General features: G+C 42.4%; 1 protein-coding gene across 1 annotated transcript in view; it reads left to right on the plus strand.

The window, feature by feature from the left end:
- Nucleotides 1–9,184: 9,184 nt before the first annotated feature.
- LOC144503564 (zygotic DNA replication licensing factor mcm6-B-like) overlaps nt 9,185–14,300 on the plus strand; it is a 33,398-nt gene continuing 28,282 nt past the window's right edge. Inside the window, exons 1-3 of the mRNA XM_078228047.1 lie at nt 9,185–9,375; nt 13,186–13,332; nt 13,627–13,737. Coding sequence (XP_078084173.1) covers nt 9,278–9,375; nt 13,186–13,332; nt 13,627–13,737 — 356 coding nt within the window. The 5' untranslated portion in view covers nt 9,185–9,277. The remainder of the gene's footprint in view (nt 9,376–13,185; nt 13,333–13,626; nt 13,738–14,300) is intronic.

A 14,300-nucleotide genomic window follows, 5' to 3' on the forward strand; every position in this document is an offset into this window, starting at 1 on the left:
GTGTTCACAATTTCAAACCACACCTGCACCCATTTTATTTTATATTTTTAAAGCAGCTGATGTCGATATTGTTTGACCCATTTATACTTTCTCCAGACCACCCTTTGTTTCTTGTCCCATTATTATCTACACGTGCCTCGCACCAACATTCTTTTTGTCATTGAATCTCTCCTACCATTCGCCTTGCCTACCCTTTCGTTCTTCTTCCCAACACCTTTCTCTGCCTCTGTGCCTACATAAAACCCATGACATCTCTAATTTTTTACAGTTCTGACATAAGTCATTGACCTGGCATAAATATAAAAATTGAAAAGGTTTAACCAATCTTTTAACCAAAGATGTGCAGGTTAGGTTGATTGGTCATGTTAAATTTGCCCCTTAGTGTCCTGAGATGCGTAGGTTAGAGGGATTCGTGGGTAAAATATGTAGGGATATAGGGGTGGGGCCTGGGTGGGATGTATATGTAGGGATAGGGGTGGGGCCTGGGTGGGATTGTGGTCGGTGCAGACTTAATGGGCCGAATGGCCTCTTTCTGTACTGTGGGGTTTCTATGATTTCTATGATTAAGCAAAACAGGATTCAACATTTTTCTACTGTAAGCAAAAATTAATATTTGATTTCAAGGAATGGTATACCTGAAACATGGGAGTTAAACTACAAACCATTTTTCAAACAATCTAACAGTATTTTTGAAGTAGCTTCCAACTTTACTGTTATTCGCTTATTTGTGGTTATTTATGATTTCAAAAGTTCCCAAGACTCTATATTGCAAAGACCAGGGGTGTTATCCCTGGTGTACTGGCCAATACTTATTCCCTCAATCAACATCACAAAAACATACTAAATAGCCATCGTCTCATTGGTTTTTGTGGGAGCTTGCCATGTTCAAATTAGCCGATGTATTTCCTCCATTACAACAGTATTATACTGGCTCTAAAGCACTTTAGGATTATTTTCTCATGTAGGGTATCTGTAAACTGCAAAGATAATGAATATGTCCAGAAAATAATTCATCATCTACTTTTTTGTTTTCTTAATTACTCCTTGTGTAGATGAGTTTCAAAATATTTTCCTCATAATCATTATTTTTCAAAGGAACTGTTTAACATTTAGCTGCTAGTGGACTTTTGTAAAAGTAATTACTTAACCATCTGATGCTGCTAATCTATTTACTGTTAAGATTGCATGGACCAACTTGGCAACTGTCAGTTTTGAAGCTGGTACTTGAACTGCAGCTACTTATTTTATAGAAATTAACATTACGGGTTCTTCTAACATGTCCATCAAGGTCCTGAAAGATGACCTAAGTTCCAAGCCCAGACCTATTGGGTTTAAGTAACTTTTCATTGTTTCTATATATTTTGAGTTAATCAATTTAAACATCCATTTGAAATGAGCAACCAGTCATGGTCTACACTAACCAGTCGTGTTGCAATCCATATATCCATCTACTGACTGCGTCATGTTACACAATCTCCAGAAAAAGGATTCTCCAACTATAGGACAATTGGGCAAAGTTCCAGGAGACTGCAGTAATTTAAATCTTCCTATTCCATCACACTGGAAATGTGTTCCCAAAGAAATTTGGCCAGCTTCCTTTTGAAGGATAGCAGGAAAACCATACTCATTGTACAAATCTGTAGTCTATTCCAGAAACCACTGATTTTCTCCAAAGGAAACAAAGAACTTGTAATGTATATTCTAACTCTTGTCTATATTATTTTTAAATGCATGCTCCCAGGATTTCTCATTTAAACCCAGAGGATAATGAATATACAAATTTTATTGATCAATCATTTATTAAATCTTGCAACCTGAGCAGTTACTTTACATGAGAGCTAATTATGTTCAGTTGGGCATTGGCAAGAGTTTGCAGACTTTATCTCAGCTACCAACTGGCTTTTGAGAAAAAAAAAATTGAAGAAAAACATTCTCTCAGTTGCCTAAAATGCTCTTTGCAACCAAGGACAGGCAATGGCATAGTGGTATTGTCGCTGGACTAGAAATCTAGAGACCCAGGGCAATTCTCTGGGTTCAAATCCCACCATGGTGGGAATCTGGAATTAAAAGTCTAATACTGACCATGAAACAATTGTTGGTTGTCACAAAAACCCATCTAGTTCAACAATGTCCTTCAGGGAAGGAAATCTGTTATCCATACCTGGTCTGGCTTATATGTGACTCCAGATCTATAGTAATATGGTTGACTCTTAAATTTCCTCAGGGATGGCCAATAAATGCTGACTCAGCCAGTGACACCCACATCACTGTATGGATAAATGAAATAAAATAAATGAAACAAGATAATGCAAAATACTTCGTGGGTTATTAGCTTATGGGATATTCAGTATTTTTTAAAGATCAGTTCGGTACCACGACCGAATCTGTGACTTCCACAACTTTATTTTTCACATGACTAACCCTATGCTTGCATGAATTGTTTTTTGTATAATCAGGAGTACAATAAGCTTTCTCAGGATTGGGGAAAAGAGATTTGGAATAGGGGTGGGCAGAGTTCCGATTTGGAGTGTGAGAAGAGCAGCCACTAGGGGGCGACTGAAACCTCAGGACATTACCGAGGATAAACTGGCAAAATGCTGGTGAGTGAATGAGGAACAAGGGGACAGAGACAAGAAGAACGAATGAGAAAGGATTGCTCTCAAACAAAGAACAAATAGGCTGTAGGATGCTTTACCACAAGTGGCTATTTAGGGTATTTAAAAAAGCAATGGGATAAATATTTGGGAAAGAGGGATATGAAAACATCTGAGGTGAATGGAATTACGAAGAGTATCAATACCACTCCTTTATTGAGTCAAGAGCCAGGGAGTGGTTTTGATGCTGAGCTATATTTAGGATATTGTATGCCAAACCGAAGTAACATTTCAGTTTAATTCAAGGTGGTCTATGCTAGCTGATTTTCATGTGTGAAGTCCAAGAACTGATCAGGTCTAAGGCTCCTTATTCGGAGTTGTCACCCTCAGACACAACCTGAATCCAAGGAGATGGGACCTATCAAAAGTGGCATTGACTGGGGAGTCTGACTAGACCTTGCTCAATGTACAGGAATTCTGACTCGTGTTACGATGAATATCCTAACCAGTTGTTGCATGGTTCTTTTGCCATTCACCTTAAATTAAGTTTCTCAACCTTCCCACTAATGGGGACAGTTTCTCCTGACCTGCACTGTCCAGACCCCTCATGATTTTGAACACCTCTTTCAAATATCCCTGAAACCAACTCTTCTGTGAGGGGAACACTGTGGGTGTCTTGAGAGCAGAGAATTTGCTTTCTGTCTCTAGCACCTCAACTTTCTTCTCCTTGGCATCCAATTTGGGGAAGGAATGAAGCTGCCAGGTTGTGTGACTCCTGTTGTAACTTTAATATGCTTCATAAATATTTCAAAAATACTTGAACTTCTGCAAATTTTAAAAATTGTTATTTGCACAATTTTGAAAACTCAAATCTTTGCAATCTTTTTTTTAAAGTTTAGTACACAATTTACAAAAGTTATTTGCATCATTTGGTCTTACAAATTGAAATAAACATTTATACTACACAATCGCAGAAAAATGCTTTATTTTCTATCTATCTATTGGTAACAGTAGGCAATCTAAATTTCTCACAGCAAAAATCTGTTTTGGATTTGAACTGATCATTGAATTTTTTTCTACTTGTCGTCCAGGGAGAGGTCAATGAGTGAAAGCCTGTTGCATACACTGTGCTTGGAGAGCCCTGCCTTGCCAGGTGTGTGCCTTCTGCTCAGTTCAGCATCCCTTTCCTCTGCTTCTTCTGTCTTTGAGCTCCTCTTCCAAGATGTTATGGTAAAGACCTTCCACCAGTATGAATTTGTTCAGGAGTTAGCACATCAACATAACCTTTGCCCTTTTTTGTGTGGAAAGGCTGGAGTACACTCGCAGATCAATCCAGACACCTTAAGTGGCCCTTCACTCTAATTGCGCTCACATTGGCCTGTCTAGTGGACATATGGCTCTCATTGCATCTCTTTTCCACCCTGGCCTGCATTATCTAAAATAGTCTCATGCAGCAAAAGGGTATACTTTATTGCCAATAAGCCATCAGTTGGGTGTTTTACATTCACTGGATACCTGAGCTATTTCAGAATTCTGCATGACTAATAGAATCATAGAGGTTTACAGCATGGAAACAGGCCCTTCAACCCAACTTGTCCATGCCGCCCTTTTTTTAAACCACTAAGCTAGTCCCAATTGCCTGCATTTGGCCCATATCCCTCTATACCCATTCTACCCAAGTAACTGTCTCAATGCTTTTCAAAAGACAAAATTGCATCAAGACATGCACCCACATGCTTAGTATAAATGTACTGGATGTGCAGATTGGTTTCTCATGATACAGAGCATTGAATCTCTTCCTGCTCATACAGTTCTATAGATTTTCAAGGGATGTTTTCAGTGCCATAAGGTCTCAGGGCACATTGGGGAAGCCAGCAATATGACAGAAGGACTGTGCCCTTTGCCTGTCACACATCAAATATAAGAACTTGTAAACACTGAACATTGATCATGTGGCAGATGCTGTCCCTCACCGCTTGACATGTTGCACTGGTGTACTCCATGGATGCCTAGAATGGCCTTTTCAATAGAAGCTGGTGACCTTTATTTCACAACAAAGTTATATAGGGCATTTAACGTGTAAAACATTCCAAGGTGCTTAACAAGAGCAGTATCAATATAAACATTAATCATATTTTACCGAGCCAAAGAAGGAGAAATCAAGACAGATGACCAAAGCTAAGACAAAGATGTAGGTTTTAAAATAGAGATAGGGAGGGACAAGATTTATGAGCATTTAAAGAAGTTTAGTATGCTCAAGAATACTCAGCATAGCTTTGTCAAAGGCAGATCGTGCCTTACGAGCCTGGTGGAGTTCTTCGAAAATGTGACTAAACACATTGACGAAGGGAAAGCGGTAGATGTGGTTTATATGGATTTTAGCAAGGCGTTCGATAAGGTCCCCCATGCAAGGCTTCTAGAAAAAGTGAGAGGGCATGGGATCCAAGGGGCTGCTGCCCTGTGGATCCAGAACTGGCTTGCCCAAAGGAGGCAGAGAATGTGCATAGATGGTTCTTTTTCTAAATGGAGGTCGGTCACCCTTGCTGTTTTCATAAATGACCTAGATGAGGAAGTGGAGGGATGGGTTGGTAAGTTTGCCGACGACACGAAGGTTGGTGAGGTTGTGGATAATCTGGAGGGATGTCAGAAGTTTTTCACACAGAGGGTGGTGGGCGAGTGGAATCGGCTGCCGTCAGTGGTGGTGGAGGCAAACTCAATAGGGTCTTTTAAGAGACTCCTGGATGGGACTTAATAGGATGGAGGGTTATAGGTAGGCCTAAAAGGTAGGGATATGTTCGGCACAACTTGTGGGGCCGAAGGGCCTGTTTTGTGCTGTAGTTTTTCTACGTTTCTATGATTTGGGAGTGAATTCCAGGGCTCAAACCCCAGGCATTTGAAGGCAGAGTAGCTAATGTTTAATGATTAAAATTAGGGATTCGCAAATTGTCGAAATATAAGGAGCATGGATATCTCAAAAGGCTTGTACAGATGGAAGAGCCTAAACAGATGGGGAGAAATTAGTTTTCAAATTGAGTCATGTTGCACAAGGAGCAAGCAAAGATGTTTCCCAGGATTTAAGATGCAAACAGCAGAGTCTTAGATTAGCACAGCTTAATACTGATGGATGATGGAAGACTAGCCAAGAGATCATTGGAAAGGGGAAACAAAGTGGCAGCTAAGTTGAGGAAGTATCAGGTTCATAGTGTTATAAAAGCAAAATACTACGAACGCTGGAATCTGAATTAAAGGGTCATCTAGACTCGAAATGTTGGCACTATTCTCTCCCCACAGATGCTGTCAGACCTGCTGAGATTTTCCAGCATTTTGTTTTTGTCATAGGGTTACGTTGGTGGAAATAAGGGGTGAGTCGGCTTCTTCCCAGAATCCTCTTTTGCTGCCTCTGCTGGATGATCTCCCTCCTGTTTGTCACCGATGGTGTTCTTCAGCTATCACAGTACAGTCGAGGTGACTGAGTCGACTTCTTCCCAAAATCCTCTACTGCGGTCTCTGCTGGAGTTGGACACAAATTCAGAAAACAACATGTTCAAGAAATTTTGAGTCAAAAAAGAGATTGGAAATGTGACGGCAATTTGTGATGGTCCTGCAGCATGTCAGATTTCAGGCCAAGTCATCTTGCGACAAATCAGTCAACCAAATGTACCCTTGCTAAGGCACAAGTGGCACATAACCAGCTCCTCTGAGATCTTAGACTCATGGAGTCATAGCGTATACCTCTTGACATCCAAGTTATGGTCATTCTGCCCCCACTGACACCTTTACCATCTGTGGCGTTTGCTACCAAATAAACCTGTTGGACTTTAACCTGGTGTTAGACTCCTTACTACCGTTACTATCTGCCAGGCTTACTTCCCTAAAATTAGGTCCATGTACTGCCCTCTCATTTGTAGGGTTTTCTACATGCTGGCTCAAAAAGCTCTTCTGGATGCACTTAGAAGAATGTACGCTCTGTGAGCAGGTTAATTGCAGCCTATTCCTGTGATGCATAATTATTTGAGCCCAACGTCTCTCTCACTCCTTTTCCACTTCTGCAGAACAGGGATGAGTCATTCTTCATAACGTTGGATGATTTCTGCCGCATCAGGGCAGGCCTGTAGCTTGAACTTTCCTACTGGTCAGCAGATTAACAACTGAATTCATGCTGGTGCATGCAATAGAATTGCCAACCCTCCAGGATTTGCCTGGAGTCTCTGGGAATTGAAGGTCAATCTCCACGATGCTGCTGTGTGCAAGCCTGGAGAAAAATCATCAGGACATTTTTTTTAAATGTTTACTATATATAAAAACATTTAAAAATAAGAAAAAAAGGCTATTTGAATGACAGTCAAACATCGTCCTATTGGATGTCTTTTTGCTTTCCAATTGGCGTCAAGACGTGCTGCACGAGGAAGGATGTTTTAGAACATAGAACATTACAGCGCAGAACAGGCCCTTCGGCCCACGATGTTGCACCGACCAGTTAAAAAAAAAAACTGTGACCCTCCAACCTAAACCAATTTCTTTTCGTCCATGAACCTATCTACGGATCTCTTAAACGCCCCCAAACTAGGCGCATTTACTACTGATGCTGGCAGGGCATTCCAATCCCTCACCACCCTCTGGGTAAAGAACCTACCCCTGACATCGGTTCTATAACTTCCCCCCCTCAATTTAAAGCCATGCCCCCTCGTGCTGGATTTCTCCATCAGAGGAAAAAGGCTATCACTATCCACCCTATCTAAACCTCTAATCATCTTATATGTTTCAATAAGATCCCCTCTTAGCCGCCGCCTTTCCAGCGAAAACAATCCCAAATCCCTCAGCCTCTCCTCATAGGATCTCCCCTCCATACCAGGCAACATCCTGGTAAACCTCCTCTGCACCCTCTCCAAAGCCTCCACATCCTTCCTGTAATGTGGGGACCAGAACTGCACACAGTACTCCAAGTGCGGCCGCACCAGAGTTGTGTACAGTTGCAACATAACGCTACGACTCCTAAATTCAATCCCCCTACCAATAAACGCCAAGACACCATATGCCTTCCTTTTGCCTGATCCAGCCATTCATCATCCTTTTGGATGATGAATGGCTGGATCATGAGGGAAAGTAATGGGATGAAACCTCCAGGAATATATTCAATCATAGTTGGCAACCCTATTGTGTAAATGAGTAAGAAACTCTAGCTCGAGCCAATAGCCTGACTACGGTGAAACAGTGACTGCTCTTTAAATGCTGCCAACTCCTAGACTAAAATGACTTGTTTCTTCTCCCTACCCCCCAAAAAAAAAAAATTTATTCCTAAGGTAGGTAAAGTTGCCATAGTCCCAGATGACCATCAGTTCGCCCCTTTGTGAGAGCTGACTGGTAGTGATTTAACCTGAGGATCACCACACCTTAGACAAGGGGCAAGGTTGAGAAGGTGGGCTGTATAACCTGAGCTAATTCAGAAATTGAACCCATACTGTTGATATTGACTCTGCATCACAAACCAGCCATCCAGCCAACTGAGCTAACCGACCCCCAGACTTTATTCATAACTTTTATGAAAGAACATACCAGTTCAACATTGAGTTTACATAAAATACAAAGATCAGTTTCTTTCCAGATAGGAATAGTCACTGTGAGGTGCCTCTCTATATGGGTTATATTTCATGTCAGGCATAGAGCCTGAGGAGGAGGTTGTACTGAACACTATTTAACATAGAAAATAGAAGCAGGAGTAGACCATTTGGCCCTTTTAGTCTGCTCTGCCATTCATTTTGATCGTGATCATCAAATTCAACATCCTGATCCCACCTTTCCCTCATATCCCTTGATCCCTTAAGCCCCAAGAGTCATATCTAATTTCTTTTTGAAATCACACATTTTGGCCTCAATTACTTTCTGTGGTAGTGAATTCCACAGATTCACCACGGTGGCACAGTGGCTAGCACTGCTGCCTCACAGCACCAAGGATATGGGTTTGATTCCTGGTTTGGGTCAGTCTGTGTAGCGTCTACACATTCTCCCCGTGTCTGCGTGGGTTTCCTTCGGGTGCTCTGGTTTCCTCCCACAGTCCGAAAGGTGTGCTGGTTAGGTGTATTGGCCATGCTAAATTCTCCCTCAGTGTAACCCGAACAGGTGAGTGGGGCGACTGGGGGATTTTCACAGTAACTTCATTGCAGTGTTAATGTAAGCCTACTTGTGACACTAATAAATAAACTTAATGTTTTGGCCTCAACTACTCCCTGTGGTAGTGAATTCCACATGTTCACCACCCTCTTCGTGAAGAAATTTCTCCTCATCTCAGTTCTAAAAGGTTTACCCCTTATCCTCAAACTATGATCTCTAGTTCTGGGCTACCCCAACATTGGGAATATTCTTTCTGAATCGACCCTGTCAGAATTTGGATAAGTTTCTGTGAGGTCCCCTCTCCCTGTTCTAAACTCCAGTGAATACAATGCAAGGGGCTGTCCCTCAGACCCACACCCAAACATCTGAGCTCTCTGTCACTCACTGCATCAAAGAGCCTTTGCCCTTCCCCCGAGGAGCCGGAGACCCCGCGCTGGCGGGGTCACGTGAGGAGCCGGCGGCTGGCGGATTGGCTGGGCCCCGGCGGGAAGGCGGGCCACGTGACCCGGAGTGGCGCGAAATTGTGGTGCGGCTGAGCGCGAGCGGTGCCGGTTGTTGTTTGAATCGGGCTCGAGATGGATGTGGTAGAGGCCGCGGCCCGAGCCGCCGGGCAGCAGCTCAAGGATGAGCTGGCGGAGAAATGCCAGAAACTGTTCCAGGATTTCCTCGAGGAGTGAGTGCGCAGTTAGCGGTGGCCGGGCTGAGGGGAGGGAGGCAGGCGCACAGGCCCCGGCTCCGGCTCCGGCCGGTCGGTGCATCGGCAGGAGCTTTACTCGGGGAGAGAAGGGGAGTGTCTGCAACGGGGGGCGGCTTATCCCAGTTCCCTTCTCCCCCTTCCCCTCTCGGGGGCCCTCACACGTGCACTCGGACAAAGTTTCCTGTCAAACTTTGTCCCGCAGTGAGCTGCTGCCGTTACAGTCGCGGGGTCGGGGTTGCTGAAATCAAATGTTTCCTCTCTCCTGAAGTAACTTATTAAACTGTGTGTGTACCATTTACTGTTCGCATCGAGGTCCCGGTCAATTATGATTGTAATGTTAGATAATTGTTATAATTATAAAACTAATTTGATATTTTGCTTTCAAACCTACATGTAAACCTTTAACAATCCTGGAAAATGCCTCAAAACTAGTTTTGTTTCAGTATATCTATGCCAGTAGTCGGTGAATAAGTGGCTGATCTGTTTGCCATCTAGTCGGGTCGGGGGGGGGGGGGGGGGGGTCATGAGGCTGAACTCCCAACTCATCTTTCCCTATTGCTGCAGGCTCTTTTATGTCCATCATTTGCCCAGGTATGTCCTGGTAGATAGCACAGTAAGAAGTTGTTGACCCCTTCCATCACTTTACTGATGATTAAGAGCAAACTGATGGGATGGTAATTAGCCTGGGTTGGATTCATCCTGCCTGCTATCTACAGATGTGGAGATGCCGATGTTGGACTGGGGTAAACACAGTAAGAAGTCTCACAACACCAGGTTAAAGTCCAACAGGTTTATTTGGTAGCACAAGCCACTAGCTTTTGGAGCGCTGCTCCTTCATCAGGTGAGTGGGACTTCTGTTCACAAACAGGGCAGATGAAGACACAAACTCAATTTACAAAATAATGGTTGGAACTCGCATTCCAACCATTATTTTGTAAATTGAGTTTGTGTCTTTATCTGCCCTGTTTGTGAACAGAAGTCCCACTCACCTGACGAAGGGGCAGCACTCCAAAAGCTAGTGGCTTGTGCTACCAAATAAGACTGTTGGGCTTTAACCTGGTGTTGTGAGACTTCTTACTGTATTTACCCCAGACCAACGCCGGCATCTCCACATCTGTAGATAGCAGGCAGGATGACTCCAACCCAGGCTAATTACCATCCCATCAGTTTGCTCTTAATCATCAGTAAAGTGATGGAAGGGATCAACAACTGTCAGGCAGCACTTGCTTAGCAATAACCTGCTCAGTTTGGGTTCTGCCAAGGTTACCCAGGTCCTGACTTTATTACAGCCTTGAATTAAACATGGACAAAAGAGCTGAACTCATGAGGTATATGTGACTGACCTTGACATTAGGGCAGCGTTTGGATGGCCAGCAGCCCTAACAAAAGTGGAGTTCCTGGGTGGTAGAGGCGCATTGCCTCCCATCCTTTAAAAAGTACCTGGATGAGCACTTGACATGTCAGAACATTCAAGGCTATGGGCCAAGTGCTGGCAGATGGAATTAGGTGGGAGTTCAGGTGTTTCTCATGTGTCGGTGCATACTCAATGGGCCGAAGGGTCTCTTCTGCACTGTTTGATTCTATGAATCAGGCAGTGGAAGGAACTCTGGTTGGAGTCATATATAGCACAAAAGAAGATGGTTACTGGAGGTCAGTCATCTCAGTTCCAGGGCATCATGGCAAGAGTTCCTTGGGGTAATGTCCAAGGTCCAATCAACTGCAGCAAGACCTGGACAATATCTAGGCTTGGACTGACAAGTGGCAAGTAATATGTCTACATGTACATCTCCAACAAGAGAATCCAACCTTTGTACCTTGACAGTCAATGGCATCACCGTCGCTGATTCCACTGCTATCAACAACCAGGGAGTTGTCGGTGACAGACACTGAGCTGGATTAGCCATATAAGAACAAGAACAGGCCAGAGGCTAGGAGTCCAGCCAAAAGAGAAAATGCTGGAAAATCTCAACAGGCCTGGCAGCATCTGTAAGGAGAGAAAAGAGCTGACGTTTGGAGTCCAGATGACCCTTGTCAGAGCCTTGCTTTGACAAAGGGTCACCTGGACTCAGTGTCAGCTCTTTTCTCTCCTTACAGATGCTACCAGGCCTGCTGAGATTCTCCAGCATTTTCTCATTTGGTTTCAGATTCCAGATCTGCTGCAATTTGCTTTAATCCAATATTAGTTAAGAGTCCAGCAGTAGCTCTACTCTTGACTTCCCAAAGCCTGTCCACAATCTACAAGGTACAAGTCAGGAGTGTGATGTAACGTTCGTCCCTGGATGAATGTAGTTCTGAAAACACTCACCATCCAGAACAAAGCACCCATTCCACAAACATTCATTCCCTCCACTATCACAACACAGTAGCAGAAGCGTGCAACATCTACAAGATGCACTGCAGACTTCTTTGACAGCTCATGACCACTATCATCTGGAAGGAAAAGGCCAGCAGACACATGGGGATGACACCACCTGGAGGTTTCCCTCCAAGCTATTCAACCTGATTTGGAAATTTATCGCCCTTCCTTCACTGTCACCTGGGTCAAAATCCTAGAGCTCCTGCCCTAAATTCTGAGAGTATACCTACACCACATGAACTGCTGCATTTCAAGAAGGCAGGTCGCCACCACATTCTCAAGGGTAAGGTGGTGATATAGTGGTATTATCACTGGACTAGTTAGTAATCCAGAGACTCGTGGTCATGCTCTGGGACCTGGGTATGAATCCCACTATGGCAAATGGCGAAATTAAAAATCTGCAATCAAAAAGTGATGACCATGAAACCATTGTCAATTGTCGTAAAACAAATGATCTGGTTTACTACTGTCCTTCAGGAAAAAAAATGTCATCTTTACCAGGTCTGACCTACATGTGACTCAGATCCACAGCAATATGTTGGACTCACATGCCCTCTGGCATCAACAATAAATGCTGGCCAATAAATAAAAAAAATGAACAATGCCTCAATCTTAAAAGATGGTATTTGTACTGAATTCAGAAGCTTTACATTGCAGAAGGAGGCCATTTTAACCAGTTGAATTATTGAAATCTACCTTTGATTTTTACCTCAACCTGCCCTGAGGGTCTTCCAAACAGTGTGTATAGTTGTCCCAGAGAAATGATGTGGAGATGCCGGTGTTGGACTGGGGTAAACACAGTAAGAAGTTAGCCCAGAAAAATGAGGCAGGAGTCCAGAAACCAACCTGTCTATTGTCTCTGCCCCACCACCACCAATTCTACTTTCTTTGCAGTACCGCAAGGGTTCTTATTTCAGGCCTGTTCTGACCCCTCCTTGAAATTTGTTTACATGGAATTGGATGTTTTCGCAAAGCAACGGTCAGAAAAATGGTTAAGTTTATTAATAGTTAATAGTTTCAGCTATTATTTTGTACTTTTTAATCAAGTTAATTTCAAGTCACACTATTGTAAACTTTGACAAAGTTTACAATAATGCAGCTCAGTGTTCCAGTGACACCAAAACTCACTAATCCAGATCTTGTTGCAGAGACTTGGTTTGTTTGCACACTGGATTGCTTTGAAGGAGGCTTTGCACCATTATCACATTTGGTGACATTATGTGGAAGAGACCCGTTTTACCACATAATGTTTCAAATATGGCAAATCCTTCTAAACCCATTGATAGTTTTTGTTCTGTATTGCTTGTGAATGATGGTGCAGGATGTATTAAGAACTACAGTTGCTATGTCCTCTAATAAAGAAATGCAATTTCTTCCATCAGTAGACCAGACTGCAAAAACATGTATTTTACACTCGTTTGTTCTTCCAGATTCCAGAACAGTGATGGTGAAGTTAAATATTTGCATGATGCTGAAGAGCTGATCCGCCCTGAAAGGAATACACTTGCTGTAAGCTTTGTAGATCTGGAGCAGTATAACCAACAACTGGCTACCACTATTCAAGAGGAATTTTACAGGTGAATAAATAACTTATTTTGCTGCTCCTTGCAATAAACATGTTTACAGCTACAAATCTCCATGTTGAGTATGTATGAGAAATAATTAGTGGGACCCTGCATTAAAATAATTTTTACAAATTAACTATTTACGCCCCATGCAAGAAATCCTTCGAGTTAGTCGTGGAGGTAAATATTATAACTCCTCTTCAAAATCCTTAGTTAAAACAAACGTTTGTCAAATACTAACACTATGTTAAATACTAACACTCAAGTATCTTATGTTTTTTATTTGTTATTCAATCATCTTTCCAGAGTTTACCCACATCTCTGCCGTGCTGTTAGAAATTTTGCCAAAGACCATGGAAATATTCCACCAAACAAGGAGTTTTATGTAGCAATCCAGGATTTGCCAGCCAGACACAAGTAAGAGATAAATTGATGGATTTTGCTTCTTTGCAGTTAATAAGTAAAGTGAAATTAGAATTGGGTGAATTGAGATTAATCATCTTTTAAGATGTGTTGAATTTAGGTCAAGAGAACAATGTCACATTATCTAGCTCTAGAGGGTTATTTTAAACGATTAAAAAGTGACTCCATTCAGTTTATATCAATTTTCCTGACTAGCTTTGAACAGACATTTGTTACGGGCTAGATTTTACTGTATTCAGTTTACAGTAGATTACAGGGGAGGAGTTTCCTGATGTTTGACAGTTCAACTATAGATTTGAATTTAAATTGTGCTATCTGTCACTCTGCCAAGAAGTGTTATGATTTCCAGTTCATGATTCCATGCCCAGTTTCCAATTGGGAATACAAATTCACTGGAATACATTTTCAAAATTGTGCAAATTTAAATAATTCTGGTGTTTGTATTCATGTGAATAGGTTTAATTAAGTTTGCTATTTATCCAATTAATGCAAGTTGATGGGAAATGTGTAATTGGTGGTTTAGATCCAATTAAAGTTAGTCATTCATAATCAGTCCT

Source organism: Mustelus asterias, chromosome 14, assembly GCF_964213995.1.
Source record: "Mustelus asterias chromosome 14, sMusAst1.hap1.1, whole genome shotgun sequence".
NCBI classification, from domain to species: domain Eukaryota; kingdom Metazoa; phylum Chordata; class Chondrichthyes; order Carcharhiniformes; family Triakidae; genus Mustelus; species Mustelus asterias.